Genomic DNA, 22,311 nt, shown 5'->3' with positions numbered 1-22,311 from the left:
TAAAATAATATATGCCTTGTCAACAACACAGTTTAACAAAACAATTATTTTCAAAATATTGTTCATCGTTTATTTAACTCTCTTAAACATAATATATGCAACGTCAGCATTTTAAAGTCACTTTAAGTAAGGCGTGTACTTAAATTCTTTTTAATGACAAAATTCTATGATCATGCATTAAAAAATATACAGGAAAGAAAAACAACCAGAAAAACAACCAAAAATATTTAATGGATGCATAGATTATTAAATGTTTTTGTTGCATTAAAGATTTAATCTTTTACAAATTTTAATACAGCAAACAACATAGTAATAATATTAGATGCATGCAATACATTGGTCAAAGACAAAACATGATACTGTTAAGTTAAACTGTGAGCTAAGATCCATGTATGCAAATAAATAGCAATTGTTGGCAGGAAGGTAGCACATTCTCAATATCGGCCAGGGAATACTTTCATGCTGTCCAAAATTCATTCACATGCAAAATAACATCAGATGTATATTATGCAATTTGAAACAAAGCATGTGTTAAACAGATGGATGAGTGGGAGTGGGGACATATTCAGCGTAGTGCAGTATCCAAACCATGGCCTAAAGCACTGGAATCAAACAATGTCGTTGGCATTGCAAGCCAACACTTTAACCACTAGGCTAATCCAAGATGCAGTATGATTGTTATTTTGCAATATTATCATCATAGTAAGTAGCAGGCACTTCATGCTTTCAACATTCAACATTCAATAAGTCCCATAGTATGATAAAGATTTAGGGGTTTTTTTGGGGGGGAAGCTGTGCTATTTATTTGCTGCATGTACACTTAGCTTACAGTAACTTACTGGATTTACAAATAGAGGCTGTGACAGCGCCTTGGCTGAGGAGACGTGATGTGTCTGGCGCGATGAGGTCATCTGACGGATGGGGCTGGAAGGGGCTGATCGCTGGGGACTCTGGCTGCCTTCGCTGTCGCTGCTAGCACTACTGGGGGGTGTTGGGGGGAGAATGATCTGCTCCATTGTTACTGTAACAACATCAACTACATATATTATAGCAACATAAACTAAATCAATCACAACATCTTCAACTACATCAAAAACAACATCATCAAGTACATAAAATACAACATCTTCAACTACACCTAAAACATCCTCAACTACATCAAATGCAAGTACCTCAACTTCATCAAATATAGCACTTTTAACTGAGCTATGCAGAAAACCATGTTCAACAACCATGCTCACTGTCATCATATTTCAGTATAATTGTAACAATAATTACAAATATTAAAAAATAAATTCAGGAACATTATCTACTAACTACAAGAAATGACAAATTATGTTCAGTTTGTTCACACTGGATATCAATAATTAACTCCATATATACCTACATTAAAATTCAAATCAAACATCAATAATAACTAACTGTAACAGCTGTTAATATTTACTTATTATTTCAGATACGAATAGTGACCAATCACATCAATGGGCTCCATTATCACCATGATCTGTAACTCCCTACCCACTCAGTCTTTCTCTCTCAAATTCACAAATTACAGTGAGTAAGTGAGTTTAGTTTTACGCCGCACTCAGCAATATTCCAGCTATATGGCGGCGGTCTGTTAATAATCGAGCCTGGACCAGACAATTCAGTGATCAACAGCATGAGCATCGATCTGCGCAATTGGGAACCGATGATATGTGTCAACCAAGTCAGCGAGCCTGACCACCCGATCCCGTTAGTCACCTCTTACGACAAGCGTGGTCGCCTTGTACGGCAAGCATGGGTTGCTGAAGACCTATTCTACCCCGGATCTTCACGGGCCCACAAATTACAGAAACCATTTTCAGACGTTAACTGCAATCCATGCTACTCAGAACTTTTATAATGCTTACCAGTCTGGTCGGATGTGTCGAATGTGTCTGGAGGTTCCTGCTTAACTGTAATCTGTGGAAACACGGGCTGATCAGGGATGATGGTCGACGTTGGTGCGGCCAGGACAATTGTTGGTTGCTTGGTAAGGGAGGTGGTGGTGCAGGTGTTAGGGGCTGATGTAAGTAAGGGGTCATTGTCCCTGCTTTCTTGTTTAACAATAACAGATGGACTGCCAACACTGCCGAAGGACTTCTGTGAAAGGTCAAGGGCATTTGGGGATCCCATGAAGTCTGAATCAATGTCTGAAAAGAAAAAAAGATTCATATTTATTGATACATTGAATCAGACAGGTTTTATTCAAGGGATAGCAACAGGAAAATATATTCTAAGCAGGAAAACTTAATATTGTGTCATCGAATGAGGGGTTCAGGGAGGGCGATTTTGAAATAAAAATTGGCAGAAATCTGATCAGCGGAAACTTGCCATCGCTGTTATGCATGGGGAATCAAACCTGGGACTTTCAATTTCAGCCAATGTGTTGACCCCAATATATTTATACAATTTCAATTCTGTAATTGCTGCATCATAGATATCAAACAGGATTATATAGTACCCAGTATTAACTAAAAGACTTATTGTGATCAGTATGAACTGACTGAATAACAAGTCAGTAAATAATCCCATCTGGCCTAGCCAAACCAGCAGTAAACGACATGTGCATCCATCCCACAACACAAGAGTTAAACTAACGCTTAGTCCCTGAACATATATAATTTTGATAGTAACAAATAAACACCTTTAAATTCAAAAGGAGACCCAGTGAGTTGGGAACCTGGGAAGTCAACACTTGCTTCATTTAGGGCTTAAGCATTGCAGGGTGGGCTAGGCAGTAGGGGAAATAATGTGGTTCTGGGACTGTGTGAGTGAGTGAGTGAGTGAGTTGGGTTTTACGCCGCATTTAGCAATATTCCAGCAATATCACGGCAGGGGACACCAGAATGGGCTTCACACATTGTGCCCATGTGGGGATTCGAACCTGGGTCGTCAGTGTAACGAGCCGACGCTTTAACCATTAGGCTACCCCACCGCCCCCTGGGACTGTTTGACAGACCACACACGAGGGCAACATGACTTAAAATTCCCTATTGTGACCACCAAATTCTCACAAGCCTGCTTTTACAACTCGGATCATATATAGACCCATTCTACTTGGTAACAGCCGCGACATGAACAAGCCTTTCCAATGGTACCTATGTTAAGAATCAAACCCAGGAGTCCCATGACAAATGAGAGCTGCACCCTATGGACGACCCACAAGTCTAGTAATTAATCTCCACACCTGTTGGTGACAAAGTGTTGTAACCCCAAGGCAATATGAGATATGCTTGTCTGGTTAGAATAGGTCACTGAATCCTTCAGAGCCAGCTGGTATTTCTCACAACATGTATAGAAGCTATTGAAATGTTCCCAGACTGGTAACTGTCACCAAACTGAAAGTGTTTAAATTGACAAATTAATTTTCTGGGACATCTGATTATGAATTTGGCAACAGATTGGAATTGAATAGTAACCTAAATAAAGTGATAAAATTTACATTAGTGACCTAATTAAAATATAGTCATTCTAAAATCATACATCTATCAATAAAACATAACCTACAAAACAGTAAATTCATTGGATTCAGTTTCTCCAATTAGCCATCTCTAAATAGTCATTAAAGCTAAAAGGAGTTGTTCGACCAATATAATCAGCAAACAAACATGGCTGCCACCAGCTGTTGCATCCCAACCTCACCTACACACAATGTATGGGGGTGGGGAAAGATTAAGCCATATATCTGGGATAAATGGGACATAAAAATTAACAGCAGAATAACAAACACACATACATTTCTGAAGGATATAGAGCATTGTTAGCCTTATATTATATCACTAGTGAAGCATTTGGATTGACCAAAACTAACATTTTGGAAAATATATTACCATCATGTCATTCACTACTTCACCATATAATATAGAAAATGTAAATGTCTTGAATATTTTGAACATATAGAAATATTTATGACACTTAATTATCTTTATATATGAAGGTATTTCAAACTTAGATGTGACAACATATGTGTATAACTAGCTTATATAGATATTACATTTATACATCTGTTCCAAATCAATACTACCAATCAATGGACTTTGCATATCTACCTAAAACAGCTTCGTACTACATACCTCTCAACTATTTATAGGGATACAAAGTTATCGAATACTGTGACAAAAGTCAGTGATACGAACAAATGAAAGATTTGTACTTGAAATGAATGAGTTGGTTTAACACCCCTTTCAACAGGATCCAAGTTATGTCCCTTGATGTGGGCGTAAGGTTGAAAGTGAAGCAGATATTAAATGTTTAACAAATTGGTAAAATCCAAGAGCAAGGGCATGGTGCTGGCAAACCTAGAAACCTACCAGGGCAAAACAGGAATAAAAACCATGATCACAAATTCTACCATTCCCAAGGGATGTAACTCTGCACACCATATTGCCACGCCTCATACAACTGGGCCACCCATGCCTCCGCATGAAATGAAAATTAATAAACCAATAAACTGAATACTACCAGTATTAATGACATCATCTCCAAGTAATAGTCCAATAATAGCTGCTTGTCCAAAGTCTGTCAACCTTCATTCTGTTTAGGAAGCCCATCTACTTCACGTCCATATATTAACACTAATTTAGAAATTTTAAGTGACAAGTTTGGTCTTTTGCAATGGAAAGTTATGGCCCATATATATATGCTTGCCCACTAGGTCTCCTGTTACAGTGGGTGAGTGAGTGAGTGGGTGAGTGAGTGACTACTTAAACATTCAGATAAATCAAGGCTTGTTAGCGTGTAAAGTTGCACAAGTTATACATATTTACCAACTGGAATCATAACCCAGTTAAACAGGATTCAAACCCATGATCATACTGTGAGATGAATTTAAGAATAATGCCGACCTGTCATTTGAACCCGTGAATCTGAATAGCGGTGCAGTCCATTTTACCATTAAGGGGCCGAGGGTATGTAAGCGATAAACTGCTGTGAAGCGTGTCAGTCTACTCTCGCTCTTCTGGAACAGGTTCTATTTGCTATTTTGCGGTTGACGATTTCCGTACACAACCCAATACAACACTCGGGAAAAAAATTTGCGTTTAACGATAAAAAAAAATACCAAAAGGTTAATTTCTGTCCTAGCCTAGGTTCTGTGTGTGTGAATATTTTATGGATAATACGTTTGTGCTGTCCTCGATGGGAATGAAATAACGTTATGTACATTCAAAACGGGGTACTAATAAATAAAACAAACGTAACTTAGTAATTTGATTGCACAGTGGTAGTTTATCTGCTATTTGCTACATATAAGTCTCTTGAATCTGCTACTCGTCATCAATATCACTGTCGCATTTACCTTCATCATTTAGTTTGCGCAAGGTACTGACAGATATACCAGTAGCATCGCTGGCTTTTTTGAGTGCACTGTGTGTGCTGTCAGAAATAGTACACATGTACTGAATGACATTGTAGGCAACCTCACGTGTTTGTGAATGAATGACTTGACCCCGTTTACCCAATTTAGAGTGCGACATGATAAGTTTCAAATACCTGCAGAGTTTAATACTCCTTTAATGCTCGAGCAGAAACACGACGCTTCCGAATCATTGCGTAGAAAGTGATTACTGCAAGGATCACAAAAATCGTGTGCATGAAGTTTTCACACCTGTTCCCCCTTCGAGTGTGTAGTGGATCAGTTCACGGCACGCACCCCCCTCTCCTGTCACAAACGCGTCTTTCGCGCACCTCATTCTAATGTTGGTTGGACAGTAGGTTCCTGTCACCTCTAAGGGAAGCAACTCGGCACAAAGATTCTGGCAGTTTAGGTGACTAGACTACCGTGACCACCTACTCTGAAGTATATCCCTGTGGAAAGTTGAGCAGTATATGACACTGCCCTATTTCATGTATTTCAGTATTATTGCAGTAAACTGATCTTCTAACTTGCAGGAAGCAATTAAAATCAATAATGATAAACAAGGTGAACAGCTGTCACGTAATCCAGTTTACAGCATGTAATTAGAGGCTTGTATCCACAAACCGAATCCTGTTTAACACTACTAAAGAAATTTGCTGACCACTGTAAATTTCAGGTTGAACCATATGCTGAAACGGGGCACAGAATGTCCGCAGATGTTGCCCCGATTCAACAACGTTTTCATTCACACTTGTTGATAGGAAATTGAAATCGGCACAAAGAGTACTGTTTGCAACAATGGAATATTACAAGGAGGAAATTCAGAAGAATAATCTTGAGAATATTAGGAAATGTAGGACAATGAGAAGGAAATAACCACAAGCCTACAGGCTAACATTTACTCCAAAAATTAAAGTTACCATATTTATATATGCAATACAAAAAAATAATAAATCCAAATGGATCCTAAAAACTATGCCTAATTTCAGGTAAGGCAATCTGGATTCACCAAATCAGACTTTCTAGGGTTTGGTGGACAAACAAGCCTACAGCAGCCATGACAATTCCCTTTATCACTGCTGGTGCATATTGATTTGCCCCAGATACAGTAATGAGTAAAACAAGTAAAACATATAACACATGTGAACTCAATGCTGACAGAACAATGTCTTTTTCAAGAAAATATGATAAGTTGATGAGTACCAATTCACAAATATTTCTCATTTCAAAGTAGAAAATGCGTTGAAGTTCCTAACTTGACCAAGATGCACCAATCTGAGTATTTCTCCCAAAGTTTTGAGTCTTCGTAATTCAGACGATCTCTCATCTCTGTTTATTCTGACTCAATACACAAACTGTGTTTAGGTGCGAAAGTTAACAAGTGGTGTATTTGACGAAGTTGGATTACCCAGCCCATGTTACATCACAAACACTTAGCTCAGCATTAGTCCACGTCTGCTGTCTTCAACAAGAGAACACGGGACATCATGCTAACAGATACCAGACCAATTTTTTAGTTTATCATGGATTCTTTGGACTAGTTTCACTGGATGGAGGAGGAAAATAATGGAAAAACAACAACCCAACCTTGATCAATAAAAAAATTTGTTTGACAGATAAATGAGGCAAAATGATTGGATGGAGTTGGAACTAACAAAAAAACATCAAAAAGATCAACATGTTCTGCAGCAACTGGCCTGGAGTAGACGCCATTTTCAGTTACTGGTATGCAAAATTGTGCTCGCAACAGTAATCTGCCAGAAGTGATTTGACGGGCAGATATGCAGCAGACGTCAAATGAAATTATTTACAAGTCTGCATGTGACAAGTGACAAATGCAGAAATAATGTTTCCTTCAGTTGAGAAATCAATCACTATCACAATGTTGTGGGTGAAATATTTGCAATATTCATAATCATTTTTCAGATATTTTTCTTCATAAATCAGTTCAGCTGGTCTTGAATGCAAGAGAAAACAAACTGCTCTCTTGGCTGAGACTTGGCCGAGACTTGGGAGGCTTGCCTACATCACACATCTAGGCTCCAGTGAATATAACAACATTTTTTCAAATGCATCTGTCTGAAAACTGACTTGTTTCCTTCAGCCTTATCGGGTAAATTCATGTCAAAGTCTTTAAGATAAAACCTTGTTTCTGAAGTCTGCATGCATACAATCAAACACTCACACCCTACGTAATAGAACCCATCCATCAATTCCTTACATGCTCAAACATGTATACTCAAGTATACTCAAACATACACAAAAAAAACGCAACAAGTTTTTTAGCCACTGAACCATTATCCCATTGAAAGTGCATTATAACAAGTTAAACTGACACAACTAGATTGAGTGAGTGAGTATGATTTTAACGCTGCTTTTAGCAACATTCCAGCGATATTGCGGTGGGAGACACAACTAGAAGTAATCCTGTAAAATTCTTGAGAAAATATTTATCCACCATAATCCGCACAGGATAAAAAACTCGAACACTTTACAATCCACAAACAGATTCTCTTCATGTTTTCATTAGATATCAGCTTTGTCAAAATTTAGATTTACTAAATTTCTACAAAACATTTCTGTTCATATTTATCATTATATCTTTCTTTTTCCCAATATATTTTCGTCACTACATATATGGCTGAAATATTGCCGATGTGATAAAATGTTAACTCACTCACTCATGATATCTAATGCCTGAGTGCCACATTTATCAAAATATCTTTTTCATTCCTAATATGTTTAGTATCTATATTCAAATTCCTGTCACTATATGGCTGCAATATTGCAGAAGTGACGTTACCTTTTAACTCACTCACTCACTCATGATATCTAAGCCCTGAGTGCACACCTTCAATCTTAGCAAGTCCAAGCGGTGATCCTGGAGACTGGTCATTTAGGGAGTAGCTGTGTTCGGACTTGATACATGGGGGCTGTGCTGCATCGGTGATCATCTTGTCGTTAAGTACTGGGTCATCAAAGAAAGAGCTGAGCCAATCATTGTCCATGTAGTTGTCAGGTGCCTGTAACAAATACACAACATGTACAGAAAATGTGCAATATTATTACTATCAAACCAGTCTAATTTGTTTTTGTTCTTCAAAATATTTTGATGGTGCATTTGTCAGGGTTCATTTTGCATTTATATAATATTCTGAAAGTATTTTAAATAAACATTAAGGCATAGACAAATATAAAGCAAAGAGATGTTGAAAACGAGTAGATATAAGTATAACAGTATATTCACTTGCTGTCATTTTATCTATTCATTTTCTACATTATTGTTCTTTGAGGGGCTGAGGCTTCATTGGGGAGGTGTTTGTAGTGGGTAATGGATGAGTGGAGAAAGACATAAGTCTAAAAAGGTTTATATTAATAAATACATACACACTATAGAGCCACAATATATACATGATCACTACATTAAGAAAACCCAGTTTCAGTACAATTTCAACCCACAGTGTCGTTTCGACAACTTCCACCCACAGCATCAGTACAATATTATTATTATTATAGGATATTTATATAGCGCACATATCCACGCAACTAGTACATGTCAAGGCACTGGTATTTTTCCCCTCGATCATTGGAAGTCAATCTTAACAGTAGTTTCAGCCCACATTATCAGTGCAACAAAAAATACCCATACAGTCGGTACAACAAAATGAGTGAGTGAGTGACGTGGCCTTAATACCGATTTGACCAGTCAGCCTTATGTGGGAGTCAAGCCAAACAAAACCCCAATACATTCATACCATTCTTATAAACTTTCACTTCTACCATCCTGCAGACTGTCATTTGTATCAATATTGGATACTTAAAACTGAAATAAACATCCTTTATCACATGCATGTTTCTTAAAAAAAAACCTTATCAGATACAGTGTACGAGCTTGGGTTTCTAAAATGCACCTATCTATTATCTCTGGCGTCTAAAATGCCCCCCAACATGTTTTCAATTCCCCATGAAGCTGAAGCTAAGGTGTCACCGTGCCCCAGTCCAGCCTCAACGTCACACAGACACATGCCCTCCGGCATCTGTGGACTTTTTTAGCCGATTCTTTAACTTTCTAAATGTTCCCAAATCCGAAGCGTGGTTATAGAATGCAAACAATGGCAGAGTGTTAGGCTATTGTTCATAGGCCTCCTGGAACCTGACTAGCCACAGTGGTATGTTGCAGATTTGTGAGACACTCGCCACTTTGTAGGACAGGAAAAAGGTTTCCTTCCAACACAACTTGAGGCGGAGACCACTTAAAGCGGAAGTTCCCTGACTGTAGCATGTCTTGCGATCCATGTTGCATATGTCAGATGTAGGGTAAGTCATGCTCCATGGAGGACTGAAGGCAGGAGTGACCTGGGTTTGCTGCTGCTTACAATACATTTTTTCAGTTGTCGGTTTAATGTGGAGAAAAACTAAAGTGGTCCACATCTTCATTGTTTTCCCCTTAGGTAAAAACAAGCAGTGCAGGGGTTGTCTAGAATAGACAGGGCAGATCTGAGAGTTGATGCCATCATTATGGGATTCTTGCTCAACTAAGGGACATAACTCTAGATGATGGGACCACAGATGTGAGGGGGATGGGAATATGTACTCTCCATATCAGCCAACTAAAACAGGATTGGTTGAAAGCAATGTCTGCTATTCCGACTATGAATCTGGATTCTTACATCGTGGATCATTGCTCTATCAATCGACAATAGCTTTGCCACACCAAAAGCACATCGTATGGAATTGGAAGGAAAATAAACAACACCCAGACAGAGGGAAGGGCAGACAATAAAAATCATAATTTGACAATAATACAGTATGGACCCATGTACTGTTTGCTTCACAACTGAAAGTTTCTGGGGGTCTAGTGTATGGAGAGGCTGTTCACCTCTTACAGCATCTTTAGTTTCAGGCTAGTCAGGTTTTGTCACGACAGAAGGCGGAAACCAGGAAAAAACGTGAAGTGTCAGCGACAAAGCTAGTGTATGTTTCATCATGTGTTATGGTAGGTAAAAGCTTTTGACTGGGTCAGGTCCTCTGCATTGTGAGCAAGCGCTAATGATCAAAGGCACTAGGGCCAACCCTACGATGTTTGTTGGTTAACTTGTTGCAAGTTTGTTTCCTTGAGATACGTGACCGCCTCCCCACTCCCAGTCACTTCATACTGCAAATCCTTATATCACTGTAAAACTGCATCATCATTACCAGGGTCCTGAGCCTGTTCAACACACGATATCTCAGCATTAGGGTGATTGTTATGGGCATAATTTAACTAAGATTGCTTTCTGGAATGAGGCCCTGGATCCACAAAGCGATTTCAGCTCGACGATGATCGTTAGCCTACGTTAAGGTATAGGAGTTACGATCACCTTAGTGCTAAGATAGCTTTGTGCAGGTGGTCCCTGTTCTACAGAGTGATCTTAGTGCCATGATAACTGCAAGACTGTGTTAAAGCATGGGAATTTTGATCACCTTAGCACTAAGATGCTTCTACGGAATAAAGAAATTGGAATGCTAGTCAATGGAAATGTATGGAGTTCAGACATGCATAACACTTACACATTTACAGTTGTCTTAGCGCTAAGATCGATCTCAGGATTGAGTGAGTGAGTGAGTATGGTTTTACGCTGCTTTTAGCAATATTCCAGCAATATCATGGCAGGGGACACCAGAAATGGTGGGGAATCGAACCCGGGTCTTCGGCGGGTCGAACAAACGCTTTAACCACTATGGCTACCCCACTGCCCATCTGTGGGAATGACACCCTGGCAGTTAGCAAACCCATTTCCATCGAATTGGATGTGGGATCGAGTAGGATAAATAATAGAGCAATGTTGATATAGGGCATCAAACCACAGCCTTTGGTGAAATAGGCAAACACTTTAATCACTGGACTACCCCAAGGCCTTAATACATTTCCAGGTTAACCAAACATCAATGATTTACAACATGTCGAAACTAAGACTGTGGGTGAACTGTAGACAGGCAAATACAGTGTCATTCACTATTAACAAGGCTCCCTTTGAAAGATCTTTAATCAACAATGTGTCCAGGTATCTTGTATTTAATATCAACCTCATAAATTTCAAGCAATGTTTTATGGTACAAAGACCTGAATTAAAAAAACACAAATTGAAGTTCAACTAAAGTTGTCCTACATAGTAAACACTGAAATTAAACTAACATGACTGACTGCTGCCTGGCATGCTGTCCGTGTGTGTTCACCAAATAACGTCACTAGACACTGTTGATTTACCCTCCTTGGGAATAAACTTGATATTAAACCATGAAATGTTTAAAGCTGTTTATCCATTTCACAGGTTACACATTGATATAGTTTACAAATGGGGATTAATGGTCGCCATAGGTTACCTGTTCCTACAGCTTGTCAAAACACTGAGGATTGGGTGAGCATGCGATACCCGATGTGGTCAAATACTGCTTAGTCTATCCACAACTGATGTGCCTGGTCTGGATTAGTTGCCATAGTTACAGGTCAGTTTATACAATCATATTCAAAACAAAGCAAACTGGACTAACTTCGTGAATACTTGTTCAAAATATAATAAATATAAATAATGAAGTAATTATTATCAGAGCTGATTTACTCCCTCGGGAACTCTAGGCTTAAACAGGTCCTCAGTGTTTGTTGCTTGATGTAAGATGTAGATGTGCAGAAATGCTCATAACATCAATCACTAATTTGCCTCACCAAGACACGCGGAAAGTGGAGTATGGAGTTAAACAAAACTGCAACTGGTAATTTGTCGAAATACTGTCATCATGCCAAAATCACTGAATTAACCGACTACGCAACACCTGGCACATCAGCGAACACATCAGATTATTTCACCGCACATCTTATATGCACTAGAGGATCGCAAACCATGACATGTGAGTGGGAGTCTTACTGGAGACTTCTGGACGAAATAATGCTGATGTGATGTTAAATGTGAACCCACTCAGTACGGTAGACTCAGCTAACTGCACAAAACTGGTGCATTCCGCAATACTCAATCCAGCACTTCAGTCCAGTTGAAATAAACCAGTCAACATTGATATGGACCAAAACAGTCATCTTGCATAAGTTGAGTACAGTAAACTAGGTTAATACAAGGACGGAAACCTTTCCAAATTTCACACCACAGGACCAGTGAGTGGACAATAATCAGTGGTCCCATCTGTACTTCACTGGTCCAAACAAACATTCACACATTTACTTAACTATCAATACAAAATTCACTGGCCATGAGGTCCACTGCAAACTTATCATTTAGTGGTCCTGATGAATTTTTACTAGCCCGGGAACACAGGACCAGCGTAAATTTCGCAAACTGTTAATACTGAGCACGCTTGTAGCAAACTGATTTTTTGTCACTGTGACTTATGGTATATTTAAGTTGAAATACGTACAACCAGCTACAGTTCTAACTAGATTCAGTGGTGACTTTATCATGACCTTAGTTTAGTGTATCATGTCAGTGCAATATTAAGTGATCAGAATCCGTAACAATGTACCATGAGTGCACATATAAGTTGTTAGCGACCCCTTCCTGGAGACAACACGCAACCAGCTGGGTCCACAGGCCCTCACCAGGAAATGTCTCCAGGAAATCCAGGCTATCAGATCATCCCAGCGAGGAATTTACTTCATTCATTTCCTCAACAATGTCTCATATAATAAATGTTCATGTAGGAAAAGGGGACCAAGCCCATACATCCACCTGGATCTTGGATTCCAACCAAGCATGTCTCTATATTTCACACGACACGGGATGTTCTTATGAAAAATGTCTTCCGTTCATCTTATTCATAAGATCATAGTCAACAGAATTATTTATGTTATTTCCTAAGTGGAAAGGAAATGCTAAGTGCATATGTATGTCTTTATTCATCCTTATTTACTAGGCAAGACCTGTCTTTTATTTTTCATATATTCTCTCGACAAGCAGCAATATGCTGGATTGATATACTACTAAAAAAGCGAAGCACTTGATTTTTATATATGACGATAGCTAATCTTTCTCCCACTTCTCAGTTCAAGCCCTTTTTATGAATCAACTCCATGGATCTTGTACGTCATCACCTCACGCCTGCCTGCTTTGTCTCGTGTGTACACACTAAACAAATAGTAACAAGCTGATATATGTCTATACTACCGGTATGTTCCTGAAAACATACTAGCTGTCGTGTATGTTAGTTACAAGCATAAAACTGCTCCACACTAAACCATCGCCATTCACAAGATCTCCCAGCTACGAGCACAACCTAGAAACAAGGCTGAATAATTGAACACATGGCATTATGTTTTTAGAACTGGGAAAATTATGATGTATAATCAATCGTCTCAAAATGACCATGAATCAATATGTTTCAACTAAAAGTTGACTGTTGCTAGGGACTGTAGATAAGGAGAAAGTATTTGGAAAACATAATCAGAAGTCTGTAAAGTATATAAATATTGTCATCTTCTTATCTAAAATGAAGAGCAAAATTTATAATTTATCAGTACCTTATAAATAAAAACGTCAGTAAGTGCTCTTCTATTTCCCTAATGATCACAGAGTCGGTGAGGTAAGATCTTTTTGCTAAACATCAAGCATGCATTTCAAGTATTCATAACCCACAACATGTACAGGTATTGTAAACTATTTCCCATGGCTGACGATGTTCTTATTCCATATGGCATACATTATACTAGTGTCATCCTCCAGTTAAATCTGGGAGACCCATTGCTATTCAACAAGGGTGTAAGTCATGATCTTTCAGGAAGCCAGGAAACAATCATCATCTGACATTCTGCCATTGCTGACACATGACTCTTTTATGACTTTAGACCAACTGACTCAACAAACACGCATGGGATCTGACAACATAATCTATAAGGTAGATCTCAGTACAATTAAAGCTTCAGTTAAATTGAAATTTAGAACTGAACTTTGATTTTAATTTTATTTTCAATTTTGACATATTTCATTTCCATATAGATATGTATTGAGTCATGCTTCTGTGCTGTTGATAATATATTGATAAGCAGCAGTCAAAATTGCAGTATGTAAATTACTGGAGATAAGGATGTTTAACATTTTGTAATTAGTTTTATGAGTGTTTAATTTGAATATTTGAAGTAAAATAACATAATACAGCAATTACATTAACTTTCCATTTCAATTCAATTTTTTTGCCTATTTTTGTAGATTTTTGTTGTTGTTTTAACAGTTCCTGATGATGAAGACTTTATATGTAACTAGTTACTGGAATACATGATTATATTGTTTCAACATACAGTTTCAACATAAAACTAGTTACATGAATATATGATTTAATTGTTTCACAGTTCAAGCTGCCCCACATGTCATGTGACCTGACAAGTCGGTAAGGCCAGCCAGATTGCATCAGTCGAACAGCTGACTTGAGTTACACTCTGGGTTTGTTTTCAGTCTAGCGATGGAGGCAAATAAACTCTCCAAAAACTTACATGTTCCACATGCTATTTAATGCTTCACCTAGGTCATGTTCAATACATCAAATCTGACATTACAGAAGTATTGTCATCAGTTTCCATTATTGTCTACAGTGAACACAAACAATCCTGTCTAGCTGTTTGCCTAAATTTGTTTTGTCTATCCATAAATTTGTAATTTATTTACGACGTCATTTACCTCAAAAGCTCTACCAGTAAACAATCCTATTGTGTTCATGCTTATCCAGGCTTACAAGGTTCCATTGTTTTCAGTCTGTGGATGAAAATGCATAGCAACAAGTGGGTCTCCCTGGCAACATGTTCTGACCCAGTTCCCACACTCAGTCATATGCAAGCATGTGTAGTCTGGTTTTAACCCTCAATATCCCAACCATAGATTTTCTTTTCTAAACATATAACAATTCTAGCAGACTATTCATTAAGTTTTCCCTACTTCCTCATTCAAAGCCACTCCCTCCCACCCCTGTCCCTATTCACACCCCTACCCACCATGAATGAAAACCTCTAGCCCCACACTCCTTCCTCATACAGATAACGCTGTTGGTAGTTCACTCAGCTGTGGAAAGGGGACTCCATCTGCTTATTTGAAAATGTTAAAAAATCCAAATTTAACAGATCAAACATAAATTCAAAATCAATTCATGTAACATTTTGACAATGACAACACTCAATTTGACATTACATTCTTTAAGTGAGAACATGCACTGATAATAAATTAACTCCCTTACTTAAACTTACTCACCCAAATAACATCCTATACAACAAGCAATAGAAGATAGTCTCAGTTCCCTATCCCCAGCCCCAGATTGCCAAGTAAACATAAGTTTACCTACAGTAAAGAAGCACCTGTTGAGTAAACAGACTCTGGTTCAACAGTGTGTGACTTACACTCAGTAGAACAGATTTAAACTCTCATCAAGTCCATTCAGGGCCCACAAAAACAGCTCCTGTGACCCTCAGGTTAATCTTTGGCTATTTACAGGTCCCACTATCAATGAACTCAAGCTGAAACATCCTGACATCAACTATGACACTATGACTGCAATCAGATATTGAGCACTGCTGCAACAATACTATCAAACATGTCACCTGGAAACTGCCTTGAATATTCTATCCTTGTTTCCCCTATCTCAGTGCACCATTGCCTGCAAGCAGGATCTAGAATCTCACCTCTAGCCAGTGTCTTATCTGATCCTCTTGTCATCAAGGATCACTGCCTGTAGCATTACATACCCTTATGCCCCAACCTTCCAGGATGTCCCCTCTCCTCTCCCTTTCACCCTTAAGTTCCCCCCAAGCCTCATTATAACCCTTCCCCCTTTAACTTCAGTCCATTGGGGGCTGATATGAATACCCCCTACTCCTGATCCATGACAAGTAATGAAGATATTAGACTAACAACTAGTCTCTGAAATGAACATATTTTATTGAAAAATGTTCATAGTAAAGAAAAATATGATATAATGAAAAGGAGCCCTGAGACTTTCTTCATTTTCAGAAGGTGAGGAAATCTAGACTTGCACATTTTCTAGACTTGCGTGGGCTTTTCTTGGATATATTTGCTTCAGGGTCTGTACGAGAGACTATGAAGATATATACGCATAGAAATAAATCTGGGAACATTTACAAATACAAAGCAGTTGTGTGAAATTATCAAATGCCTTGCCAAAGATTTGTTTTCAATTTCTAAAAGGTGACCAATGTTTAAAATCCTTTCTACACCACCTGCTATGAAGTTGCTGGAATGTTCTGAAAAGCAACAAAATAAACCACCCACTCTAATATATTCCAAGAAAGATAAGATAAGGTCAAGATAAAATATTTATTGCACAACATTCCATGAAGAAATGCAATATTCTAACTTAACAACACAAATACATTCCACATGCAAATGTTAACTAAATGAAGGTCAGAGTTAAATTTATTTTGTTCTAATAAAGATGTCCTACATTACAAAGCTGTCAGCATCATCCATCTGTTGGCTTTGTTTTCTACATCTGTTGGTATCTACCCAGTTCAGGTCAGTGAAACTACATCTGGAAGAGGATTGCCATGCTGATCTTATATTCCCTATCCTGAACAACGCAGGAACAAATCAGGTCAACCAGGATGCATCGCAGCAAGTTTCATCTCTACCCGTCACAACTCAACAATCATCTCTAATCGACACCCAACACAACTCAGCACCCTGGTATGTGTACACATCCTTCATATCAGGTGTTCACAGAGACCATCCTAAAAGCAGTTGTCACACTGACAATATCAGCACACATATTCAAACAACAGTGCACTTTTAACAAAGATCCAGTATTTACCCTGTCTACCCCAGCCGCAAACCTAGTCTGTATGGGGTGGAGGATCCGGGTTTCAAATTTCTGTTGTGACATACCCCCTTTTAACCCATGGACAATAAACCCACTCCCCTAATGTCCCCCTATACATCAATGTCCACGGAGAATGAGGGTTAGAAATTGTCTAATGCAACCTATGCTTTATGTGAGCATCAGTTTAAACCACATTTCGCAATATTCCAGCAAAATCACGGTGGGGGGACACCAGAAAAGGACTTCACACATTGCACCCATGTGGGGAATTGAACCAGGACCTCTCTGCTTTATGTACAAGAGGATTTAAATGATTGAGTGATCAGGAACAGTTGATGCTGTGTAATGATACCCTGATGATGAATATTACCATATGTGGCTTCTCCAAGAAGATGGGGTGGTGTGGTAGCCTAGTGGTTAAAGGGATTGCTTGTCACGCTGAAGACCCGGGTTCGATTCCCCACAATTCCGGTACAATGTGTGAAGCCCATTTCTGGTGTCCCCCACCATGATATTGCTGGAATATTGCTAAAAGCGGCATAAAACTACTCACTCTTCAAACAGAAACCATCGAGAACCTCTTGTACCTGGCATGGTGTTCCACATGCACAAATGACCTCTTTCTCCCCAGTAAACATAAACACGCGAAGCCCACCATCCACTACAAGGGATGACTTCCAGGTGTCACAATCAGTCTCAGATGTTATTCTCATATTCCTGTTCTAAGTGTAAACAAGATCTGCCATAATCATTATGAATGTTTAGCCATCACAGAACCTACGAACATGACAGTCCAAGACATGTGTAGTGACATGCCATGATATATACCAGCACATGCCATGTGCCGCAATGTACCATATTCCATAAGCCATGATATATACCAGCACATGCCATGTGCTGCAATGTACCATATTCCATAAGCTATGATATATACCAGCACATGCCATGTGCCACAATGTACCATATTCCATGATATATACCAGCACATGCCATGTGCCACAATGTACCATATTCCATAAGCCATGATATATACCAGCACATGCCATGTTCCACAATGTACCATATACCATATTCCATAAGCCATGATATATACCAGCAGATGCCATGTTCCACAATGTACCATATTCCATAAGCCATGCTGTAACCAGCTGATGCCATGTTCCACAATGTGCCATATTCCATAAGCCATGATATATACCAGCTGATGCCATGTGCCACAATGTACCATATTCCATAAGCCATGATATATACCAGCAGATGCCATGTGCCACAATGTACCATATTCCATAAGCCATGATATATACCAGCAGATGCCATGTTCCACAATGTACCATATTCCATAAGCCATGCTATATACCAGCTGATGCCATGTTCCACAATGTACCATATTCCATAAGCCATGATATATACCAGCTGATGCCATGTTCCACAATGTACCATATTCCATAAGCCATGATATATACCAGCAGATGCCATGTGCCACAATGTACCATATTCCATAAGCCATGATATATACCAGCACATGCCATGTGCCACAATGTACCATATTCCATAAGCCATGATATATACCAGCACATGCCATGTGCCACAATGTACCATATTCCATAAGCCATGATATATACCAGCACATGCCATGTTGCCACAATGTACCATATTCCATAAGCCATGATATACCTGTGCAATGGCAAAGTTCCATATTCCTTGATATGCCTTGTTCAGGAAGTCATGCTATACCTATGTAATGGCAAGCAAGTCCATAATATATTTTGTTTACCATGTAATACCAATGACATGCTATCATATTCCATGAAATACTTTCATATAGCACATGTAAAATAATATACCAGTATATTATGTTTTAATACCATAAGATACCAAATTCCATATGACATGATTGAAATATACCAGTGAATTGATATAAATCATTGTATCCAATTGTGCCATTATTCATACCATACACCATAGGCCCTGACTCCCCATAATATACCAGTGTAGGATAAATCATGTTTATACTATCTGCCATGATATACCATATTCAGTTATATACCAAAACAGTCCATATGCTATTATACATTTCCTTATCATGTCATGGTATATCAGGTATATTGTGCTATACCATAAACCATGAGATGCTGTGAAATACAACTATCTATCACCCAGATATGTCAAACTGATATCCCAGACTATCCATCACTATCCTATTCCAGGACCAGCATTTCTAGCTGGTGCTGATAACTCTTTCCATCACAACAGAAATATGAAATCAGGAAAACAAAGAATATCCTCACAGACAGTTAATTGCTAATGTTCCAAACCCTAAACCCATTGTGAAGGCCCTGTGATAGCATCTCTTCCAGTCCAAGACATGTGTTGCCGATTCCATCAACAAGTGTGGCCTCACCATGTGTGTAACCCTATCTGCGGTTATCACAAGGAGGTCAAGTTCCAGCCTCCTTTGTCTCTTCTCAATCCATGATGCCTTTTGAGATCTCAACACATTCCCTCCCCAACCCCTCCCACAGGGAATTAATCTACATTTCACCAGATACATGTATGGCATGATAATTAAGCCTTATACTATCTTACATACAAATAGTCAAAACACATCCATGCTATACTTTATCTTTCATGTCATGACAGGTAACTATAGTAACGTGAAAAACTGGGTGTTCTTAACTTCTATGAGTAGTATATACTGAAGCAAAAATTTAAGTACATCTGTAATCATTATCTCTTGATACATTCACTTTATTTTTATACTTATTTCTCATTTTACAAATGTTCCCTTAGTAACAATTATGTGGAAATTCATTCATGATTGTTAGTTGTTTCAACAATGTTGCAGTTCTGTTGGTCTTGAAGATGACTTCCTGTCCGTTTGAAACAAAGTGCCTCATCAGCAAAAATTATACTGCCATGATGCCTCATGATTATTCATGTTTATTCATGAACACACAATGTTATCAGTTCCAAACTTCAACTTTTAATTCCCTCCCACTCTTTAACACCTGTTTCAAGATGACAAAAAGACAACTTCCACAAGGCCGGTTATATCAATAGCTATGTATTCTCATACGTCATTACTATATAGACTGGATCATCAAATAGGCAATGCTGTTCCAATCAATATGAATAAAAGGCAATCAACATCTGGTTCATTGATTTCTATAATACCCTTCGAAGAAAAAATGTTGGTTTGTATAAACATTAATGTGAGTGAGTGAGTGAGTGAGTGAGTGAGTGAGTGAGTGAGTGAATGAGTTAGTTTTAACATAAATACTCGCAACATTCCAGTTGTCAAAGCTATGGATATCAGGCACTACCATCACACATTCTTCCTATCTCTGGAATCAAACCTGGGACTTTGGCAAAACAAGCAAACACTTTAACAACAAGACTACCCAACTACAAACCAAATTCATTTAACAACATATCTTTGTATTAAATTGCTATAAAATCCTCGCTATTTTGTAAATCTAATAATAATATTCTTAGCATAAGTATTAAAGAAAAGCAACAAAATATATTTAACAAACCTTAGCATTATTTTATATCACAACTCCTTATAAATTTCTTTTCTTCCATTCTCAAGTATCTCATTATCTGTACAACCATTTAGTCTGCAGATCACATACACCAAAGATGAAAGCAGGTGTTTTTTCTGTGATAATCACATATTAACATGTACAACTCAGAGATGTTTTCAGGATAATAGCATGTGACAATACGCATTCAGTACTAGCACACTAGCACAGTTATGGGTCAAAAAAAGTTTCCATATATTCATAAACAGTCCCTATATCTATCAATCATTTATGCATGACACATTAATGCATAACTTGTTTAGCCATGCTGGAATTATATAGGAATCATATTCATGAGATTGTTCAGCTGCGTAACATACTTGAAGTTTGAAATCCATGAGACTGGGTCCAGCACTGTAATATTTAACCAGACTGCATCAGGTCATTATTGTCGAGAAATAACGGGTGGAAGTGCACACACATTAAATTACAGACACAATCCCCATAGATTTTTGCATCGCAATGACTAAATCCACCACATTTTCAATGGAATCACAGGCAGTGCTAAAAAAACCATCTTACAAGCAGTGGAAATCACTAATCACTAAATCTGAGTTTGGTTTTACGCCGCTTTTAGCAATATTCCAGCAAAAATCACGGCTGGGGACACCAGAAATTTGGCTTCACACATTGTACCCATGTGGGGAATTGAACCCTGGTCTTCAGCGTGACAAGCGGACGAATAACCACTGGGCTACCCTTACTAAATCAGAAATCCTGGCCTGCACTATTTATACATTCCGATGTGGCACATATCCTGAATTTCTAGGTAAATACTGTCAACAAAGTCCTTGATTACCTGTCAAACTAACAACCGATTGGTTGTAACTTTGTTTATCATTTTTATCAAATGTCATAACAGGAAAGCCATTTGATCAAAACAAATAGAGAAAAAAGGGTTTATTGTGTGGTCTACGCGAGATAAAATAGGAAAACATGACTGCTAGATCACTGCTAAACTGGTTCTATCTGCCACTGCTACAGTGACTCTACACTGCAACACCTGGCGATATAGACACCAGGTAATCGTATCAATACAGGTAATTTCAGGAAATGCAGATGAAAATTTTGTATTCTGTGTTAATATTAAAGATGATCAGTTCCTAAGCATAATGTAAGTGTGAGAGTGAGTGAGTGGGTTTGCATATGTACAAGTGTACATGTGTGAGAGTGAGAGTGAGTGAGTGAGTTTGCATGTGTACAAGTGTACATGTGTGAGAGTGAGAGTGAGTGGGTTTGCTTGTGTACAAGTGTACATGTGTGAGAGTGAGAGTGAGTGAGTGAGTTTGCATGTGTACAAGTGTACATGTGTGAGAGTGAGAGTGTGTAAGTGGGTTTGCATGTGTACATGTGTGAGAGTGAGAGTGAGTGAGTGAGTTTGCATGTGTACAAGGTTACATGTATGAGAGTGAGTGAGCATGCATGCATGCGTGTTTGAACATGAGTAAGTGAGTGAGTGAGAGAGTATGGCTTTACGCCGCTATTAGCAATGTTCCAGCAATATCACGCCGGGGGACACCAGAAATGGGCTTCACACAACATACCCAG

General features: G+C 38.5%; 1 protein-coding gene and 1 long non-coding RNA gene across 5 annotated transcripts in view; one reads left to right on the top strand and one right to left on the bottom strand.

The window, feature by feature from the left end:
• The window catches only part of LOC124282792 (cyclic AMP-responsive element-binding protein 3-like protein 1), a 38,620-nt gene that overhangs the window by 5,150 nt on the left and 11,159 nt on the right, over positions 1-22,311 (bottom strand). For 2 of the 4 annotated variants that reach the window (XM_046718846.1, XM_046718828.1), the window contains exons 2-4: positions 8,232-8,403; positions 1,893-2,174; positions 840-1,036 (exon numbers count right to left, since the gene is read on the bottom strand). In XM_046718846.1, coding sequence (XP_046574802.1) covers positions 840-1,036; positions 1,893-2,174; positions 8,232-8,403 — 651 coding nt within the window. The remainder of the gene's footprint in view (positions 1-839; positions 1,037-1,892; positions 2,175-8,231; positions 8,404-22,311) is intronic. The other 2 variants (XM_046718835.1, XM_046718841.1) reach the window with 2 other exon arrangements.
• Positions 6-21,902, top strand: LOC124282820. The gene is made up of 3 exons (XR_006900255.1): positions 6-547; positions 16,032-16,034; positions 21,889-21,902. It is a non-coding gene; the product is annotated as an uncharacterized LOC124282820 (long non-coding RNA).

Source organism: Haliotis rubra, unplaced genomic scaffold (genome assembly GCF_003918875.1).
Source record: "Haliotis rubra isolate DU_JTF1 unplaced genomic scaffold, ASM391887v1 Scf109, whole genome shotgun sequence".
Taxonomy (NCBI): domain Eukaryota; kingdom Metazoa; phylum Mollusca; class Gastropoda; order Lepetellida; family Haliotidae; genus Haliotis; species Haliotis rubra.
This window is presented reverse-complemented; position numbering and strand designations above follow the sequence as displayed.